At 45.1% G+C, this 17997-nt stretch overlaps 1 protein-coding gene across 12 annotated transcripts in view; it reads left to right on the top strand.

Moving 5' to 3' along the window:
* The window catches only part of tusc3 (tumor suppressor candidate 3), a 716082-nt gene that overhangs the window by 153588 nt on the left and 544497 nt on the right, over positions 1 to 17997 (top strand). For 3 of the 12 annotated variants that reach the window (XM_070862686.1, XM_070862677.1, XM_070862723.1), the window contains exon 3: positions 12723 to 12936. The exons of 8 other annotated variants lie outside the window; for them this stretch is intronic. In XM_070862686.1, coding sequence (XP_070718787.1) covers positions 12934 to 12936 — 3 coding nt within the window. In that variant the 5' untranslated portion in view covers positions 12723 to 12933. Of the gene's footprint in view, positions 1 to 1149; positions 1402 to 12722; positions 12937 to 17997 lie in introns of those variants that run through there. One more of the 12 variants, XM_070862774.1, reaches the window with a different exon arrangement.

Raw genomic sequence — 17997 nt, 5'->3', positions numbered from 1 at the left:
CTCAAATTGGCTGCCGTGTTTCCTACATTACAACAGTGACTACACATCAAAACTACTTAATTGGCTGTAAAGTGCTTTTTAACATTCTGAGGTTGTGAAAGGCGCTATATAAATGCAAGTCTTTATGTTGCTGTCTTCTGAATCAGGACTAGCCATCGCAGGCATCAGTAATCTTGTATTTAGCCACCTTTTCTGTCTGCAATCTGCACTAGCTGTTAGCAACTACATGCAGTAGTGAGAGCAAAAGGAAGTTCGGCATAGTCCAAAGTGCTGCTGTTGGTTTGCTGAACGTAATTCGTTAGTATTGCATAGCTTCTGCAATGCTGAAATTCTGAGATTTGTCAGATCAGAATCTCATGATTTAATGACATTTAAAAAATTCATTCTCGGGATATGGGCGTCACTCACAAGACTGGCATTTAATCCCCATCTCTTGCCCTGAGAAAGTGGTGGTAGACCTTGCTGAATCGTAGCAGTCCATGTGGTAAAGGTGTCACAATGTTTTTAACAGTTTGATGCAACTAAGTAACTTGTTCGGCCACTTCAGAGGGATCATCATATCATCATAGCAGTCCCTCGAAATTGAGGAAGACTTGCTTCCACTCAAAGTGAGTTCTTAGATGACTGAACAGTCCAATACAGGAATTACAGTTTCTGTCACAGGTAGGACAGACAGTCGTTGAAGGAAAGGGTGGGTGGGACTGGTTTGCCGCATGCTTCTTCCGCTGCCTGCGCTTGTTTTCTGCATGCTCTTGGTGATGAGACTCGAGGTGCTCAGCGCCCTCCTGGATGCTCTTCCTCCACTTAGGGCAGTCTTTGGCCAGGGACTTCCAGGTGTCGGTGGGGCTGTTGCATTTTGTCAAGGAGGTTTTGAGGGTGTCCTTGAAACGTTTCTTCTGCCCACATGGGGCTCGCTTGCTGACCACATTGGTGTGAGAATGGAATCACATGTATGTGTCAGACCAGGTAAGGATAGCATATTTCCTTTCCTAAAGAATATTATTGAATCAGTTGAGTTTTTATGACAATCCAACAGCTTCATGTTCATTTACTGATACAAGCTTTTCTTTTATTTTCAGATTTTAAAAAACTGAATTCAAATTCTCAAACTGCTATGGTGGGATTTAAACTCGCTTTCTTTGGATTATATATCCAGGCCTCTGGATTACAAGTTCAGTAACATAATCACCACACGACCATACCAAAGGACTGTTCAGTTGCTTTGCATATGTAATATCCAGCGGTGCAAATCCTAGCCTCTTCATAGAATCATGGAATGGTTACAACATGGAAGAAGAACATTCGGCCCGTTGATCCCATGTCAGCTCTTTGCAAGAGCACCTTAGCTAGTCCCACCCCCCTGCCCTTTCCCCATAGCACTGCACATTTTTTTTCTTTCAGGTAGTTATCCAACTCCCTCTTGAAAGCCGTGATTGCGTCTGCCTCCACCACCCTTTCAGGCAGTGTGTCCCAGATCCTAACCACTCGCTATGTAAAAAAAAGTTTTTTCTTATGTCGCCTTTGGTTCTTTTGCCAATCACCTTAAATCTGTGTTCTCTGGTTCTCGACCCTACTGTCAGTCGGAACAGTTTCTCTCTCTCTACTCTGTCCAAACCCCTCGTGATTTTGAACACCTCTTTCAAATCTTCTCTGCTCTAAGGAGAACAACACCAGCTTCTCCACTCTACCCACATAACTGAAGTCATTGATCCCTGGAATAATTCTCGCAAGTCTTTCCTGCACCCTCTCTAAGGCCTTCACATCCTTCCTAAAGTGCGCTGCCCAGAATTGGACACAATACTCCAGTTCAGGCCGAATCAGTGTTTTATGTAGGTTCACTATAATTTCCATGCTTTTGTACTCTATACCTCCAATCATGAAGCCCAGCATCCCGTAAGCTTTCTCAACCTGCCCTACCACCTTCATCGATTTATGCACACACACCGCTGGGTCTCTCTATCCATGCACCCCCTTTATTATTGTACCCTTTAGTTTATAATTCCTCTCCTCATTCTTCCGACCAAAATGTATCACTTCACATTTTTCATGCTACATAGGATTTCCCAGTCAAGAAGACAGACAGGTTTGTCTGCTCCCAGGTGCCAGTGCTGAGGACCCAGTTGCTAGGAATGAATGGGAGAACAGCCCAGTTGTCTCATTTAGTAAATTTTGCTCTTTTCCTGTTCGTGCATGGGTTCCATCTGGGACTTGATCAAAAGCAGGAGCTTGACCTGTAACAGAGAAAAAATATTTTCTGACTGCTCTGTTGCATGTGTACTGCATCTGTGCCTTTTTTCCATTATTTTGTTTTAATTACTAATTCACAATGTTAGAAAATATACCTGGCATGAGGCTTGAAATCTTACCAGTTTTGTATTGTGTCTGGTCTTCTCCCAAACCTTGAGGATGCTATTGGAAAATGTCCATAGGTCCAGTGTAAGTCGGCTAGGAATGCAGCAGAGGGTGGTGTGGGTGCCAATGGAGTGGGCCCATGGATTTTTGGCCACAACTACTTTGGCCTAGAAATTGGGTAAGGCCCGAAAACAGGCGGTGTCACGGGCTAGCGCTATTTTCCTGCACCCGTTCAAAGTGGTGCAGGGAGCATGCAAAATTCATGCTGCCTGCTCATTATGATGATTGGAGCACTGATCTCCGCCCTAAACGCACTGATGATTGGCTTAGTGCTGACGGGGGAGTCTATATTGGTTGCAGTCTAATGACCAAAACTTTTTGGCCTAGATTCTCTGCACTACTTAAAGGGGAGGTGCTTTGTTGCAGAAGTGCCTCATTGTCATTGTAGAGCAAGCCATGGCACAGCAACCTAGGGTGCGGGCAAGAAGGTTTTCTGGTGCTGCACTGGAGGCCTCGGAGGTGTGTTCTGTACCTTCAGGGTGGCAAAAGGCCATTTGCAGAAGATTGTGGGAGGAGATTGGTTTCTTCATCATGACCACCAGTGTGGTCCCAAGGACCTGAGTCAAATGCCAAAAATGTTTTAATTAGCTCACACGGGGGCAGGTCAAAGTGAGTGAAAGCTTCAGCAAATGCCATATCCCACTATCTGCACCACAAGCCTCACACAATGCTCAATGCACCACACCCTCATCATTTACCTACCAACAATCTCTACCTAGCACCACTCATACCTCATAATTATGGCTTCACTTCACCTTCACAACCTTACCACTGCTGCAACACTGAAATCTCACATTGCACACACTGACAGCTATTCAACTGTGGCAGGCACATCACCTACACTCAGTGACACACTTCCCTTTCGACTGCAGGCAAAGCTGCCACATAACAGAAGGGAGCAACAGCAGATGGGCAGTGGCTAAGCCACGATACAGACCTAACTGACCTGGAGGAATCGGTGCTTGACATTATTGGAGAGGCAGTGACTGAGTCTATGGCCAACGGAGAAGTTGAAGCCATTGTTGATAACGGTACAGTCATAACTAATCCTTCTTTTCACATTTCACTTCCCCGTCATCCCATAATCTCTTCTTACTTACAAGCTGCTGATGGTGTATGCATGGATATCTTGCTTTCCCCCCCTCCCCTCACCACAACCCGAACCTTGTGTCTTTCTGCTTTCAGAAGCCAAAGAACTGCCAGCAGGCCAGCCTGTCCCGCATGTTGAGCAAACTGAAGGAGGAGACGAACAAGAAGAAGAGGGCACTGCATTTCACACTCACAGACACCAGCATAAACTAGCACTGTGTGGAATTTAGAGGGTAGTATAGAGGCGGGATCTGCATCACCGGGCATGAGTGGGCTGCAGCCAGGTCAGGGGGAAAGTAGCTCGCGTGCCAGGTCCCTGGAGAGCAAGTTCGTGCACAAGTTCTGCTCCACAAAACTCAGAGATGACAATGACATCCTTTCTCTTGGGGTAGAGAGCCTCTGTGACCTAGATGCAGCGATGAATGGTGAAATGTGAGATGTTAGCTATGTCTCCTGCTGCAGACTTGAGGATTCGCTGGCAAAGAAATTGAGAGCCACAATGACCTTGAGAGCCACTGGAAAAACTGGGAGAGCTGTGGTCACCGTACTGAGTTTGCAAGCTCGTGGTCTACAGGGCTGTAGTAATACCCGCCCTCCTGTATGGTTCAGAGACATGAACTATGTACAGTAGACATCTCAATTCGCTGGAGAAATACCACCAACGATGTCTCCGCAAGATCCTACAAATCCCCTGGGAGGACAGATGCACCAACATTAGCGTCCTCGACCAGGCCAACATCCCCAGCATTGAAGCACCGACCACAGTTGATTAGCTCCGCTGGGCAGGCCACATCGTTCGCATGCCAGACATGAAGCTCCCAAAGCAAGCGCTCTACTCGGAACTCCTTTACGGCAAGCTACCTAAAGGTGGGCAGAGGAAACGTTACAAGGACACCCTCAAAGCCTCCCTGACAAAGTGCAACATCCCCAGCGACACCTGGAAGTCCCTGTCCAAAGACCGCCCCAAGTGGAGGAAGTGCATTTGGGAAGGCACTGAGCACCTCGAGTCTCATCACCGAGAGCACGCAGAAATCAAGCACAGGCAGCGGAAAGAGCGTGCGGCAAACCTGTCCCACCCACCCTTTCGCTTAACGACTATCTGTCCCACCTGTGAAAGGGACTGTGGTTCTCGTATTAGATTGTTCAACCACCTAAAAACTCATTTTAAGAGTGGAAGCAAGTCTTCCTCGATTCCGAGGGAATGCCTATGATGATGACTGAGTTTGCAGTTCTGGTTGCAGGAGGTGAAGTAGAGCCTCCTAATACACTGCTCTTTGCCTAAGGCTCTGAGTAAGGTCTCCTTTTGAGAGCCATCCTGGCCCTCCTCGTTTCATTGCCTGCAAGAATATTCTTCTTTTCTTGGCTGCCTTCGCTCCTTCTAAAGATACTCGAGCTTGAGGGGGACTACCCCATGACTGTGAGCAAGTGTTGTGAGCAGAAGCCTTTAAAATGAGAAGCAAGGCGTTCTCCGCTTGCATCTACAATCCCTATGACCTCAGCAATTTAAAACAAGTTCAGAAAGCTGCAAGAGTTGCAAAAACTTAGACAGAACCAGTAAAACTGAGAAACCATGTCAGCTGCAAGTTGTTGACGATCCCCTTAAATAGCGCTGCTGGAGGCTGCTTCTTGCTGCTGAATGCTTGGTCAATTAGTCCTGATTAAGAAAGGCCAGGAAATGGAGCGGTGTCATCGAAAATGGAAGATTACGTGTCAAATCAGCGTTGCACTCATTGACGTCACAATCAGCCTCATTTCCATTTCCCTAGCAAGCGCTGGTAGTGCTGCCGACCTGCCCAAAATGGTGGCCACCACAGGACCCACTTGAAATGGGCGAAAGCGAGTTGGTCTCCATTTTTTCATCAAAAGTGCCTGAACGTCTGGCGCCAGATTCCCGAAATTCTAGGCCTTGATAGAAACATAGAAACATAGAAAATAGGTGCAGGAGTAGACCATTTGGCCCTTCTAGCCTGCACCGCCATTCAATGAGTTCATGGCTGAACATGCAACCTCAGTACCCCATTCCTGCTTTTTCACCATACCCCTTGATCCCCCTAGTAGTAAGGACTTCATCTAACTCTTTTTTGAATATATTTAGTGAATTGGCCTCAACAACTTTCTGTGGTAGAGAATTCCACAGGTTCACCACTCTCTGGGTGAAGAAGTTTCTCCTCATCTCGGTCCTAAATGGCTTACGCCTTATCCTTAGACTATGACCCCTGGTTCTGGACTTCCCCAACATTGGGAACATTCTTCCTGCATCTAACCTGTCTGAACCCATCAGAATTTTAAACGTTTCTATGAGGTCCCCTCTCATTCTTCTGAACTCCAGTGAATACAAGCCCAGTTGATCCAGTCTTTCTTGATAGGTCAGTCCCGCCATCCCGGGAATCAGTCTGGTGAACCTTCGCTGCACTCCCTCAATAGCAAGAATGTCCTTCCTCAGGTTGGGAGACCAAAACTGTACACAATACTCCAGGTGTGGCCTCACCAATGCCCTGTACAACTGTAGCAACATCTTCCTGCCCCTGTACTCAAATCCCTTCGCTATGAAGGCCAACATGCCATTTGCTTTCTTAACCGCCTGCTGTACCTGCATGCCAACCTTCAATGACTGATGTACCATGACGCCCAGGTCTCGTTGCACCTCCCCTTTTCCTAATCTGTCACCATTCAGATAATAGTCTTCTCTCTCTTTTTAACCACCAAAGTGGATAACCTCACATTTATCCACATTATACTTCATCTGCCATGCATTTGCCCACTCACCTAACCTATCCAAGTCACTCTGCAGCCTCATAGCATCCTCCTCACAGCTCACACTGCCATCTAACTTAGTGTCATCCGCAAATTTGGAGATACTACATTTAATCCCCTCGTCTAAATCATTAATGTACAGTGTAAACAGCTGGGGCCCCAGCACAGAACCTTGCGGTACCCCACTAGTCACCGCCTGCCATTCTGAAAAGTACCCATTTACTCCTACTCTTTGCTTCCTGTCTGACAACCAGTTCTCAATCCATGTCAGCACACTACCCCCAATCCCATGTGCTTTAACTTTGTACAAAAATCTCTTGTGTGGGACCTTGTCGAAAGCCTTCTGAAAGTCCAAATATACCACATCAACTGGTTCTCCCTTGTCCACTCTACTGGAAATATCCTCAAAAAATTCCAGAAGATTTGTCAAGCATGATTTCCCTTTCACAAATCCATGCTGACTTAGACCTATCATGTCACCTCTTTCCAAATGCGCTGCTATGACATCCTTAATAATTGATTCCATCATCTTACCCACTACCGATGTCAGGCTTACCGGACTATAATTCCCTGTTTTCTCTCTCCCTCCTTTTTTAAAAAGTGGGGTTACATTGGCTACCTTCCACTTGATAGGAACTGATCCAGAGTCAATGGAATGTTGGAAAATGACTGTCAATGCATCCGCTCTTTCCAAGGCCACCTCCTTAAGTACTCTGGGATGTAGTCCATCAGACCCTGGGGATTTATCGGCCTTCAATCCCATTAATTTCCCCAACACAATTTCCCGACTAATAAGGATTTCCCTCAGTTCCTCCTCCTTACTAGACCCTCTGACCCCTCTTATATCCGGAAGGTTGTTCGTGTCCTCCTTAGTGAATACCGAACCAAAGTACTTGTTCAATTGGTCCGCCATTTCTTTGTTCCCCGTTATGACTTCCCCTGATTCTGACTGCAGGGGACCTACGTTTGTCTTTACTAACCTTTTTCTCTTTACATATCTATAGAAACTTTTGCAGTCCGTTGATGTTTTAGTGGGTTCCTCATGTAACCCTATCTGGAAAGATACATTATATGCATCCATATGTTTATTTCTGAACTTAGAAACGGAGCATAATTTTTGTTCCTTCAAATGTTCCTGTTGAAACACTAGTTACAATGTATCGATAACCTTGGAAAATAAGATAATGTTTCCTGCTGCTTACAGAACATTGAATATTTGTATCTACAAGTCAGAAAGGAAACTTATCAGTCAATAAACCTATTTAATTTTACTGAAAGAGTGCTGCACAATAGAAATAAATTAAGTGGTAGAAAATTCGACTGGTCTGAATATTTTATGTTGTAAAGTCTTTGTAGTTCTGAAAATGGAAATTTTATTTATGGCGTGCTTGGAGAAGAACCATTCATTGTTGTCATATTGCAGTCTCTTAAGTTTTATTAAAAAGTGAAGTGAAGAAAATTGCTGTCAGTGGTTTAGGAATGGCATCATCATAGGCATTCCCTCGGAATCGAGGAAGACTCGCTTCCACTCTTCAAAAATAGTTTTTAGGTGACTGAACAATCCAATATGAGAACCACAGTCCCTGTCACAGGTGGGACAGGCAGTCGTTAAGGGAAGGGGTGGGTGGGACTGGTTTGCTGCACGCTCTTTCCGCTGCCTGCATTTGGTTTCTGCATGCTCTCGGCGATGAGACTCGAGGTGCTCAGTGCCCTCCTGGATGCACTTCCTTCACTTAGGGCAGTTTTGACCAGGGACTCCCAGGTGTCGGTGGGGATGTTGCATTTTATCAAAGAGGCTTTGAGGGTGACCTTGAAATGTTTCCTCTGCCCACCTTTGGCTCGTTTACCGTGAAGGAGTTCTGAGTAGAGCATTTGCTTTGGGAGTCTTGTGTCAGGCTTGCGAATAATGTGGCCTGCCCAGCAGAGCTGATCGAGTGTGGTCAGTGCTTCAATGCTGGGAATGTTGACCTGGTCGAGGACGCTAACTTTGGTGCATCTGTCCTCCCAGGGGATTTGCAGGATCTTGCAGAGGCATCGTTGGTGGTATTTCTCCAGCGATTTGAGGTGTCTACTGTATATGGTCCATGTCGCTGAGCTATACAAGAGGGTGGGTATTACTACAGCCCTGTTGACCATGAGCTTGGCAGATTTGAAGGCCTGATCTTTGAACACTCTTTTCCTCAGGCGGCCGAAGGCTGCACTGGCGCACTGGAGGCGGTGTTGAATCTCGTCATCAGTGTCGGCCCTTGTTGATAAGAGGCTCCCGAGGTATGCGAAATGGTCCACGTTGTCCAGGGCCGCGCCGTGGATCTTGATGACTGGGGGGCAGTGCTGTGCAGCGGGGACAGACTGGTGGAGGACCTTTGTCTTACGGATGTTTAGTGTCGGGCCCATGCTTTTGTATGACTCAGTGAAGATGTTGACTGTGACTTGGAATTCAGCCTCTGAGTGTGTGCAAGCGCAGGCAGTGTCTGCATACTGTAGCTCGATGACAGAGGTTGGGACGGTCTTGGATCTGGCCTGGAGATGACAAAGGTTGGAACAGGTTCCCACTGGTTCTGTAGTTTAGTTCCACTCCAGCGGGGAGCTTGTTGAGTGTGAGGTGGAGCATGGCAGCGAGGAAAATTGAGAATAGCGTTAGCGCGATGACTCAGCCCTGTTTGACCCCGGTCCAGACATGGATTGGGTCTGTAATGGATCCGTTGTTAAGGATCACTGCTTACTTGTTGTCGTGGAGCAGGTGAAGGCTGGTGACAAACTTTTGGGGGCAGCCGAAACGGAGGAGGACGCTCCATAGATCATCGCGGTTGACGGTGTCAAAGGCCTCTGTAAGGTCAAAGAAGGCCATGTACAAGGTTTGGTGCTGGTGACGGAGCCTGTAATTCCTGTATTGCACTGTTCAGTCACCTGATAACTCACTTTTGGAGTGGAAGCAAGTCTTCCTCGATTTCGAGGGACCCCTTATGATGATAGGAAACGCGGCAGCCAATTTGCACATAGCAGAGTCTCATAAACAGCAATGTGATAATGATCAGATAATCTGTCTTAGCGCTGTTGGTGAGAATGTGAAAAAGGATTGCGAAAGTGGTAGATGGCTAGAGAAGGTAGCAAAAGGATGGAGATAGGGAATCATGGGAAAATGGCTAAAAGCAAATGTCAAGCTGAGATATTTGCAATGTCGACACAAAAAGGGGTTACTCAGAGTTGTGGTCAAACACGAGTTACGCGAAAAGCAAAGTCAGACATGAGTCAGACGAAGGGCTGCTATATCCAGCCATGAAATAGGGAAATGCTATGAAAATCGAAACAATAAACACATCCCTGGAGCCCGCCCTATTTGGAGAGTTGTTAGCCTGCAATTGGGTATGCTATGGGGGAAATCGACCAATGATTGTATAAACTGAGTGTCACTCAAATGTGTTCTGCTGTAACAATGTATAAGTGTTGAGCTTTTGTACTGTTACGTAGCTTGTCAGGACAGAGGTGGACAAGCTCGACTCGAGTGTGTTCCCCTTTATCTTAACAGGTCCCGGCTGGGAGATTCTCTAATAAAGGTCTTATGTTGCTAAGACTAAAAGTGTTCGTGTGTCAGTGAATTAGCTGAAACAGATTGAAGGGAAAAAAATCCAGTATCAACATTGGTTGAGGAATAATTTTACTCCCTCAGTACTATACTAGTGTGCTAGGCTACATTTTGTGCTCAGTTATATGGACCGGAATCTTACAGCCCTGGGAGTGTGGGTTTGGAGGCGGACTCGCTGTCAAAATTACCGTGATTGACAGCGGGGTGGAGGTTCTCTCTGAACCTGCCTCCTTGTAAGTTTCCAAAGTGCTGAGTCCTGCTACAGATTTCAGACCCGGTACTAAGCGGTGGGTCAGACAATTGTGATAGTTAACAAGCTGCTTAAACCTATTTAAGCAGCATTTTACCAGCTCCAATGGATTTTATCAAGGTTCTAACAAGCTTCACGTCCCTTGGGAACCACGTCAGGTTAGTGTGTAAGGTTCTCAATGACTCTCCATTGCTTTGATTAGTGGACAGCTGCAGAAGTGGTATAATTTCACAGCTGTTCAATTTTTAATCTTAAACGCTGGAGCCTTCAGGATTTGGAATACACTTTTCAGCTTTATAGAGGTTTGAAGTATTTGCAGTGAACTCCACTGTCACCTCCTTGGAGCAACCTCTCTCTTCATTAACCGATCGCTTTTGTCATCTCAATGTCAGCTGCCATCCATTCCAGCAGCATCGGTGCCCTTGAAACTATCTCACCTTGCTCCTCAGAATCCCACCACGAACAACCCCAACACCAACATCATTACACACACCAGCATCACCAACAACATAGAAACATAGAAAGTAGGTGCAGGACTAGGCCATTCGGCCCTTCGTGCCTGCACCACCATTCAATATGATCAAGGCTGATCATGCAACTTCAGTACCCCATTCCTCCTTTCGCTGCATACCCCTTGATCCCTTTAGCTGTAAGGGCCACATCTAACTCCCTTTTGAACATATCTAACGAACTGGCCTCAACAACTTTCTATGGTAGAGAGTTCCACAGGTTCACAATTTTCTTGAGTGAAGAAGTTTCTCCTCAGCTCGGTCCTAAATGGCCTACCCCTTATCCTTAGATTGTGACCCCTGGTTCTGGACTTCCCCAACATCGAGAACATTCTTCCTGCATCCAACCTGACCAATCCCGTCAGAATTTTGTATGTTTCTATGAGATCCCCTCTCATTCTTCTAAATTCCAGTGAATATAAGCCGAGTCGATCCAGTCTTTCTTCATATGTCCTGCCATCCCGGGAATCAGTCTGGTGAACCTTCGCTGCACTCCCTCAATAGCAAGAATGTCCTTCCTCAGATTAGGAGCCCAAAACTGCAGACAATACTTAAGGTGTGGTCTCACCAAGGTCCTGTACAACTGCAGTAAGACCTCTCTGCTCCTATACTCAAATCCCCTCGCTATGAAGTCCAGCATGCCATTTGCTTTCTTTACTGCCTGCTGTACCTGCAAGCCTACCTTCAATGACTGATGTACTATGACACCCAGGTCTCGTTGCACCTCCCCTTTTACTAATCTGTCACCATTCAGATAATAATCTGCCTTCCTGTTTTTGCCACCCAGGTAGATAACCTCACACTTATCCACATTATTCTGCATCTACCTAGCATTTTACCATTCACCTAGCCTATCCAAATCCCCCTGCAGCCTCCTAGCATCCTCCTTGCAGCTCGCACTGCCACCCAGCTTAGTGTCATCTGCAAACTTGGAGATATTACATTCAATTCCTTCGTCTAAATCATTAATGTATATTGTAAATAGCTGGGGTCCCAGCACTGAATCCTGCGGCACCCCACTAGTCATTGCCTGCCATTCTGAAAAGGACCAGTTTATTCCCACTCTTTGCTTCCCGTCTGCCAACCAGTTCTCTATCCACGTCAATACATTACCCCCAATACCATGTGCCTTAATTTTGCACACTAATCTCTTGTGTGGGACCTTGTCAAAAGCCTTTTGAAAGTCCAAATACAGCACATCCACTGGTTCTCCCTTATCCACTCTACTAGTTACATCCTCAAAAAACTCTAGAAGATTTGTCAACCTTCTACATAATCATCTGATGCTGCCCAGGACACGAGGGATGGCCTCACCATGGCCACATTTACTCCACTTGACACTGTACACCCTGGCTGCCACATAATGTGCCAGGTTGGCACCACCACACACTAGCACCATAAAACATCCCTGCAATGCCCAAGCGAAACCTTTCACCCATATCACCATTGTGTGGAGTACCCTTGTGTCTAACCATACGCTATAACTCACTACGCCGCTTCCAAAGGTGCCCACAAATCCGTCCAAGAATGCAATGTGTTCAAAATAAAGATTTCACTGTTTGACAACACATTAACAGAAACTCTACATGAACATTGGCTAAAAGATCCAAGTGCCTACCCTTGTGTGTTGGTAGTTGGTATGATTAGACAAGGATGAGGGTGAGTGTGAGGGGTGGCTAATGAGATGGGGATGTGATAATGTAGAGAGAGAGAGAGGGCTGGGTGGAGGTGCAAGTTAAGTTGGTGGGCGCGGGGATAGGGTAGGGAAGAGTGAAGCAGAATGAGGCTAAGTGTGGCTTTGCAGTAACGTTTTGTGATCTACTGAGATCATTGAAAGGTTTGCGCCACTGCAGCCAGGTCCTCCTAACGACATCTCTGCTTATGCCCTCCTGTGCAATGTGCAACGAGGCTGCTTCGAGGGGAGGTCCTTTCCAACCATTAGAAGGAAGAGAAACCTTTCTGCATGCTGTGACTCCCTCCATAAGCATATGGAGGCAGTCATGGGAGAGCCTGGGGCAGCCGTGCATCTTTGTGCAGCGTGTGTCAGTGTTTGCAGCACCTCAATGCTGTAGAACACTGAAAAAACAACTGTCAAAATCAATGTGTGCCATATGGTCCCTTTCAGGAAACCGGCTGATGATGCATCATGAAATGAAGTCACCAGACCCACTTCCTTCAATTGGCCAGGAACCCCGCAGGCGAGCTTAACAAGCCTCATCAACGGAAGATTCTTCATGCAGTGCGGGCTGGAGCGAGGAACTGGGTCGCCACCCGCCACCAGCCCCAGTGAGATCGCGGCCATGGAGTGACACTGGAACCTGTTATGCTCACAATAAATGGTGAGACTGAGTACTGTGTGTAATGAGCAAGTGTTACCTTAGCTCCTTTATTAAGGTTCCAGAGTGCAGGTACCTCGTGGATGGCCCGCTTATATACTGTGCTCCCAAGGGATGCTGGGATCCCTTGGGACTCCCAACAGGTGGGCCCTCTGGTGGTCAGGTGTAATGCAAGTTACAAAGGGTTAAATACATAACAGAACCCATGACTTTCTGACTCAGAGGCGACAGTGCTCCCTATGAGCTACAGCGAACACCAGAATCAAAGCAGGAAAGCAAGTAACTTTATGAGTTCCTCTATATCCACATTTTCTGCAAAGGAATAACAGATTCTGTTCAAAGTGGCAGTTTTATTTAACTTTATTTTGTGCTTGGGAGACTAGGTGCTTTCATATTCCCCATTTATTAAAAACACATTTGGTATTGTCATTCAGTAAAATGTGTGGCCAGTGTAGTTAGAGAAATATGGCCCCATAACAATGGGACAGTAGCTGTTGAAGATGATTTGAATATCTGACTTTGTATTCTCCCCAGTCAGAATCATCAAACAAGGTTATAAACTAAAACAAGCCTAGAATGACAGTGGCCAAATAAAAGCTGTAAATATAGAAGGTAGGGAATCAGGTCCGTATCTGCCATTAGCCCTGTGCCACAGTTTGTGAGGTAAAATTCTTCTACATATCCTGTTAGATGCAATTCTCAGAGTGCATGCTGTCTTACAATACTGGATGCATTTCAAAAATTGATATATGTTGACCCAGTTGCAATATGCTTGATTTCATAAATTTAAAAAAATGCCTCAGAAGCAGGAAGTAGTAAGTATACCTGACCTTGTGTTGCAAGTCATTTGTTACAAACTTTAAAGGTGTCCTATCATAACTTTTTGACTGGTTGGCTTTTTAAAATTAGCAGATAAAATCACTAAATAAATATACATGTCATTTATATAATGAATAAATATTGCTATGCATCAAATTCCTTATAAAATCAGGAGAGTAAAATAAAGGATTTTTAAAATTCTTGGAGGGAAATATTAATTTACATTAATATAAAAATGTTTTGCTGAATGTGTCCTTAGTTTCCTTTGCCTTTAGAAAATCAGTAAGTATATTGACCCTCAATTCACAGCCCCTACAGGCATGTACAAGGTGCACATGTGCCTGTAGGGGCCGCATAAGTTCTGGGTTTAGGCATGCAAAGCACATGCGCCTAAACCTGGAACTTGCGATCTATCAAGAATCCTCTTGACAGATTGCACGCATCCGAAAGTAAGGAGCCTCCATGGCCGGAGAGGCCCACCTGCTGCCCAGTGAATGCCCTTGAAATACTTACAACTGATGAAAGCAGGCATAAGGCCTGGTTTTATCAACGTAATACTTTTAAAGCACAGAATAATACATTTTTTTCAATAATTGAAACATTTAAAATCCAATTAAATAAGGTAAGTTTATTTTTAGACCCTTTAAAATATATACATTTATTTTTCAAAAAATTAAATTTTTGTTTCAAATAATTAATTTAATTCCATTTTGATTCATTTTAATTATGTGATTTGTAAAACAAATTATCTTAAGTGCTTGTGTGTTTTGGAGGGTATTCCCATTCATACTTATGGTGATTCTGCATGGAATCACCATAAGCATGAATGGGAATACCCCTACTCTGACAGGTTGGGTCGGTCCAAGTGATCCCAGTGATGTGTACAAAGCGCATACACTGCTGGGATACGTGGGCCTTTGCATAGAGGCCCAGGACCAGAAGTCTCCAAAACTCCAGACAGGTACTTCCATAGAAATTTTTGTGGCCGGAGGCATCCAACCGTGGGAATAAGACTTAGATTTATATAGCGCCTTTCACGACTACCAGACATCTCAAGCGCTTTACAGCCAATGAAGTACTTTTTAAGTGTAGTCACTGTTGTAATGTGGGAAATGCGGCAGACAATTTGCACACAAGTGAGCTCCCACAAAGAGCAATGTGATGATGACCAGATAATCTGTTTTTGTTATGTTGATTGAGGGATAAATATTGGCCAGGACACCGGGGATAACTCCCCTGCTCTTCTTCGAAATAGTGTCATGAGATCTTTTACACCCACTTGAGAGAGCAGACAGGGCCTCGGTTTAATGTCTCATCCGAAAGACGGCACCTCCGACAGTGCAGCGCTCCCTCAGTTCAGCACTGGAGTGTCGGCTTAGATTTTTTTTTGTGCTCAAGTCCCTGGAGTGGGACTTGAACCCGCAACCTGCTAACTCAGAGGCGAGGGTGCCACAGCTGACACACGGAATCCTCCGATCACAAGTTCTGGGCCATTTTGAAATCTCCACATTCCAATCTCTATTTATTGCATAAAACAATTGTCCAATATCTTGATCCCAGCACTACAGTAATTCAGTTTTATCAGTTCATTATATTGAAAAATTATATTTCAAATTAAATGCTTTCCACTTGGTGATGACCACTTACTACTTTGGAGCTATTGGGCTCGAATTTGCAGTCATCAGCAAAACTAAGGCATACGCCGTCGACATCGCAAGTAAATCCGTACCCATCTCGTGCAATTCCCCCCTGCGAGAACTTCCATTAAAACGCTGCAGAGTTCCACAGTGTGAACTTCCCCATGGAGCACAGGAGTGCACCGTTATGCGTATGCAAACCTGAGATCATGTGGGGTGGTGGTTCGTTTACTTCTGATTCTTTGCCTATCGGGTCTCGCCAGCTTTAATGGTCACATTCGCAGTAAATCTCTCATTTCTTACAGCTTCCTCGTTCATTGAAACTTGCCTATAAGTTACATCTTGCCAATCCAATACATCCGAAGTCAAATTCTGGGTAAACTAAATGGGAATACCGGGGACCTTTCTTTATTTCTTCTATACACAGATTATATAGATTTTGAAAACAATTCTATCGTTAATCTCAAATTTTATCTAATTTATCCTGTTTCAAACTACCTGACATTTTTCTCTCTTTCTCCTCCAACCGAATGTATGTAATGGGCATTAACCATTTAAAAATAATTTTCACATTGAATCGTAAAGAAAACTCTTCAAAAACGTTTTTTAAAGACAAGTTTGTATGTGCTTAGCTTCAGCTAATACTTGACTGATGGCAGAAATAAACCAACACCATGTCATTCATTTGATCTACACAGTCTTGTTTTCTTATCATAATCCCTGATCTGGGACTTTTGGATACAGCAACACTGCAAATTACTGGCCTTTTAAAGCCTGGCATGCCAACCTTGAATGTATGGGCAACATTCATGCAAGATTACTAGAAGGGATATTGGCAAATAGTTTAATTACATGTATATTCATTGCAAACGTTATATATACAATTAAATTAAATGTCAGCTTTTGCCATTGTGTCGCGTTTGTACTTCTGGATTGTTTTTGGAAAAAGTTCAGTGATACTTAAAGAAACGTTTAAATAAATAAATGATCCTTCGAAAGTATATTCAATTATGCGTTTGAACTTAATTCCCAATAAAAACTTTTCTTCCGGTCCCCTTACACTGTGAAACAGGCTTCCTGTACCTGCTTGCACAAGACTTAAAAATTGAAAGCGTAATTACTTTGGAGTAGGTGGGCAATTAGCCCAACATTTCGCCAGCATGTTGATTTCTATCAGGTGGTGTAAGCCTCTGTGTAGTCATAACTTGACAGAACGCAAGTTTGGGATATGGTGCATACGGAAATCCCGAACTTGCAGTCACTTTCAAAGGCGGTATGACGGCGGACATTGAAAGTTCGCCGTCATACCGACCGCACATTCAGGGTCATTATTTGAGGCTTTTCCATCGTATCATAGCAATTTATTTAAGAAGATGCCAGAGTACTTGTTAAGACTGAAATATTCGAGAAGTCAGAAATGTCACTGCAGACTTTTTAAATAATTGTATTTAATAAAATTAGGAACTTGCTACGAAGTAAACAGAAACAGTTTTCCGTGTTACTGTTCATTCTATGCTATGGTAAAGAAATAAAAATTCCTGCTAAATAATGTATATTTCAGTCAAGAGTAAGGATATAACTTGCTTGTAAAATAAATAACTGCTAGCTCCCCCAATAGTTGAGTGGGTAAAGATATGACTTGGTGTAGCAGTGAGTCATGTAAACCAGAAGGTTTTTAAAAAAGGGGACAAGTCCAACTGCGGCAACTACAGAGGAATCTCCCTGTTGTCAGCCACTGGGAAAGTCATCGCTAGAATCCTCCTCAACCATCTTCTCCCTGTGGCTGAGGAGCTCCTCCCGGAGTCGCAGTGCGGATTTCATCCACTACGGGGCACAACGGACATGATCTTTACGGCGTGACAAGTGCAAGAGAAATGCAGGGAACAGCATGAACCCTTGTACATGGTCTTCTTTGACCTTACAAAGGCCTTTGACACTGTTAACCGCGAGGGACTATGGAGCGCCTCCTCCATTATGGCTGCCCCCAAAAGTTTGTCGCCATCCTCCGCCTGCTCCACGATGACATGCAAGCCGTGATCCTGACCAATGGGTCCACCTCAGACCCAATCAACGTCCGAACAGGGGTCAATCAGGGCTGCGTCATCGAGCTATTCCTCTTCTCGATCTTCCTCGCTGCAATGCTCCACCTCACACTCAACAAGCTCCCCGCTGGAGTGGAACTAAACAACAGAACCAGTGGGAACCTGTTCAACCTTTGTCGCCTCCAGGCCAGATCCAAGACGGTCCCATCCTCTGTCGTCGATCTACAGTACGCGGACGACCCTTGCTTCTGCGCACATTCAGAGGCCGCACTCCGGGTCATCGTCAACATCTTCACCGAGATGTACGAAAGCATGGGCCTTACAGTAAACATCCGTAAGACAAAGGTCCTCCACCAACCTGAACCCGCCATACAGCACTGCCCTCCAGTCATCAAGATCCACGGCGCGGCTCTGGACAATGTCAGCATCATCATCATAGGCAGTCCCTCGGAATCGAGGAAGACTTGCTTCCATTCTTGACATGAGTTCTTAGGTGGCTGTACAGTCCAATACAAGAACCACGGTCTCTGTCATAGGTGGGACAGATAGTCGTTGAGGGAAGGGGT

Source organism: Pristiophorus japonicus, chromosome 2 (genome assembly GCF_044704955.1).
Source record: "Pristiophorus japonicus isolate sPriJap1 chromosome 2, sPriJap1.hap1, whole genome shotgun sequence".
Taxonomy (NCBI): domain Eukaryota; kingdom Metazoa; phylum Chordata; class Chondrichthyes; family Pristiophoridae; genus Pristiophorus; species Pristiophorus japonicus.
The sequence above is the reverse complement of the archived record's forward strand: the minus strand, read 5'-3'. Positions and strand labels throughout refer to the sequence as shown.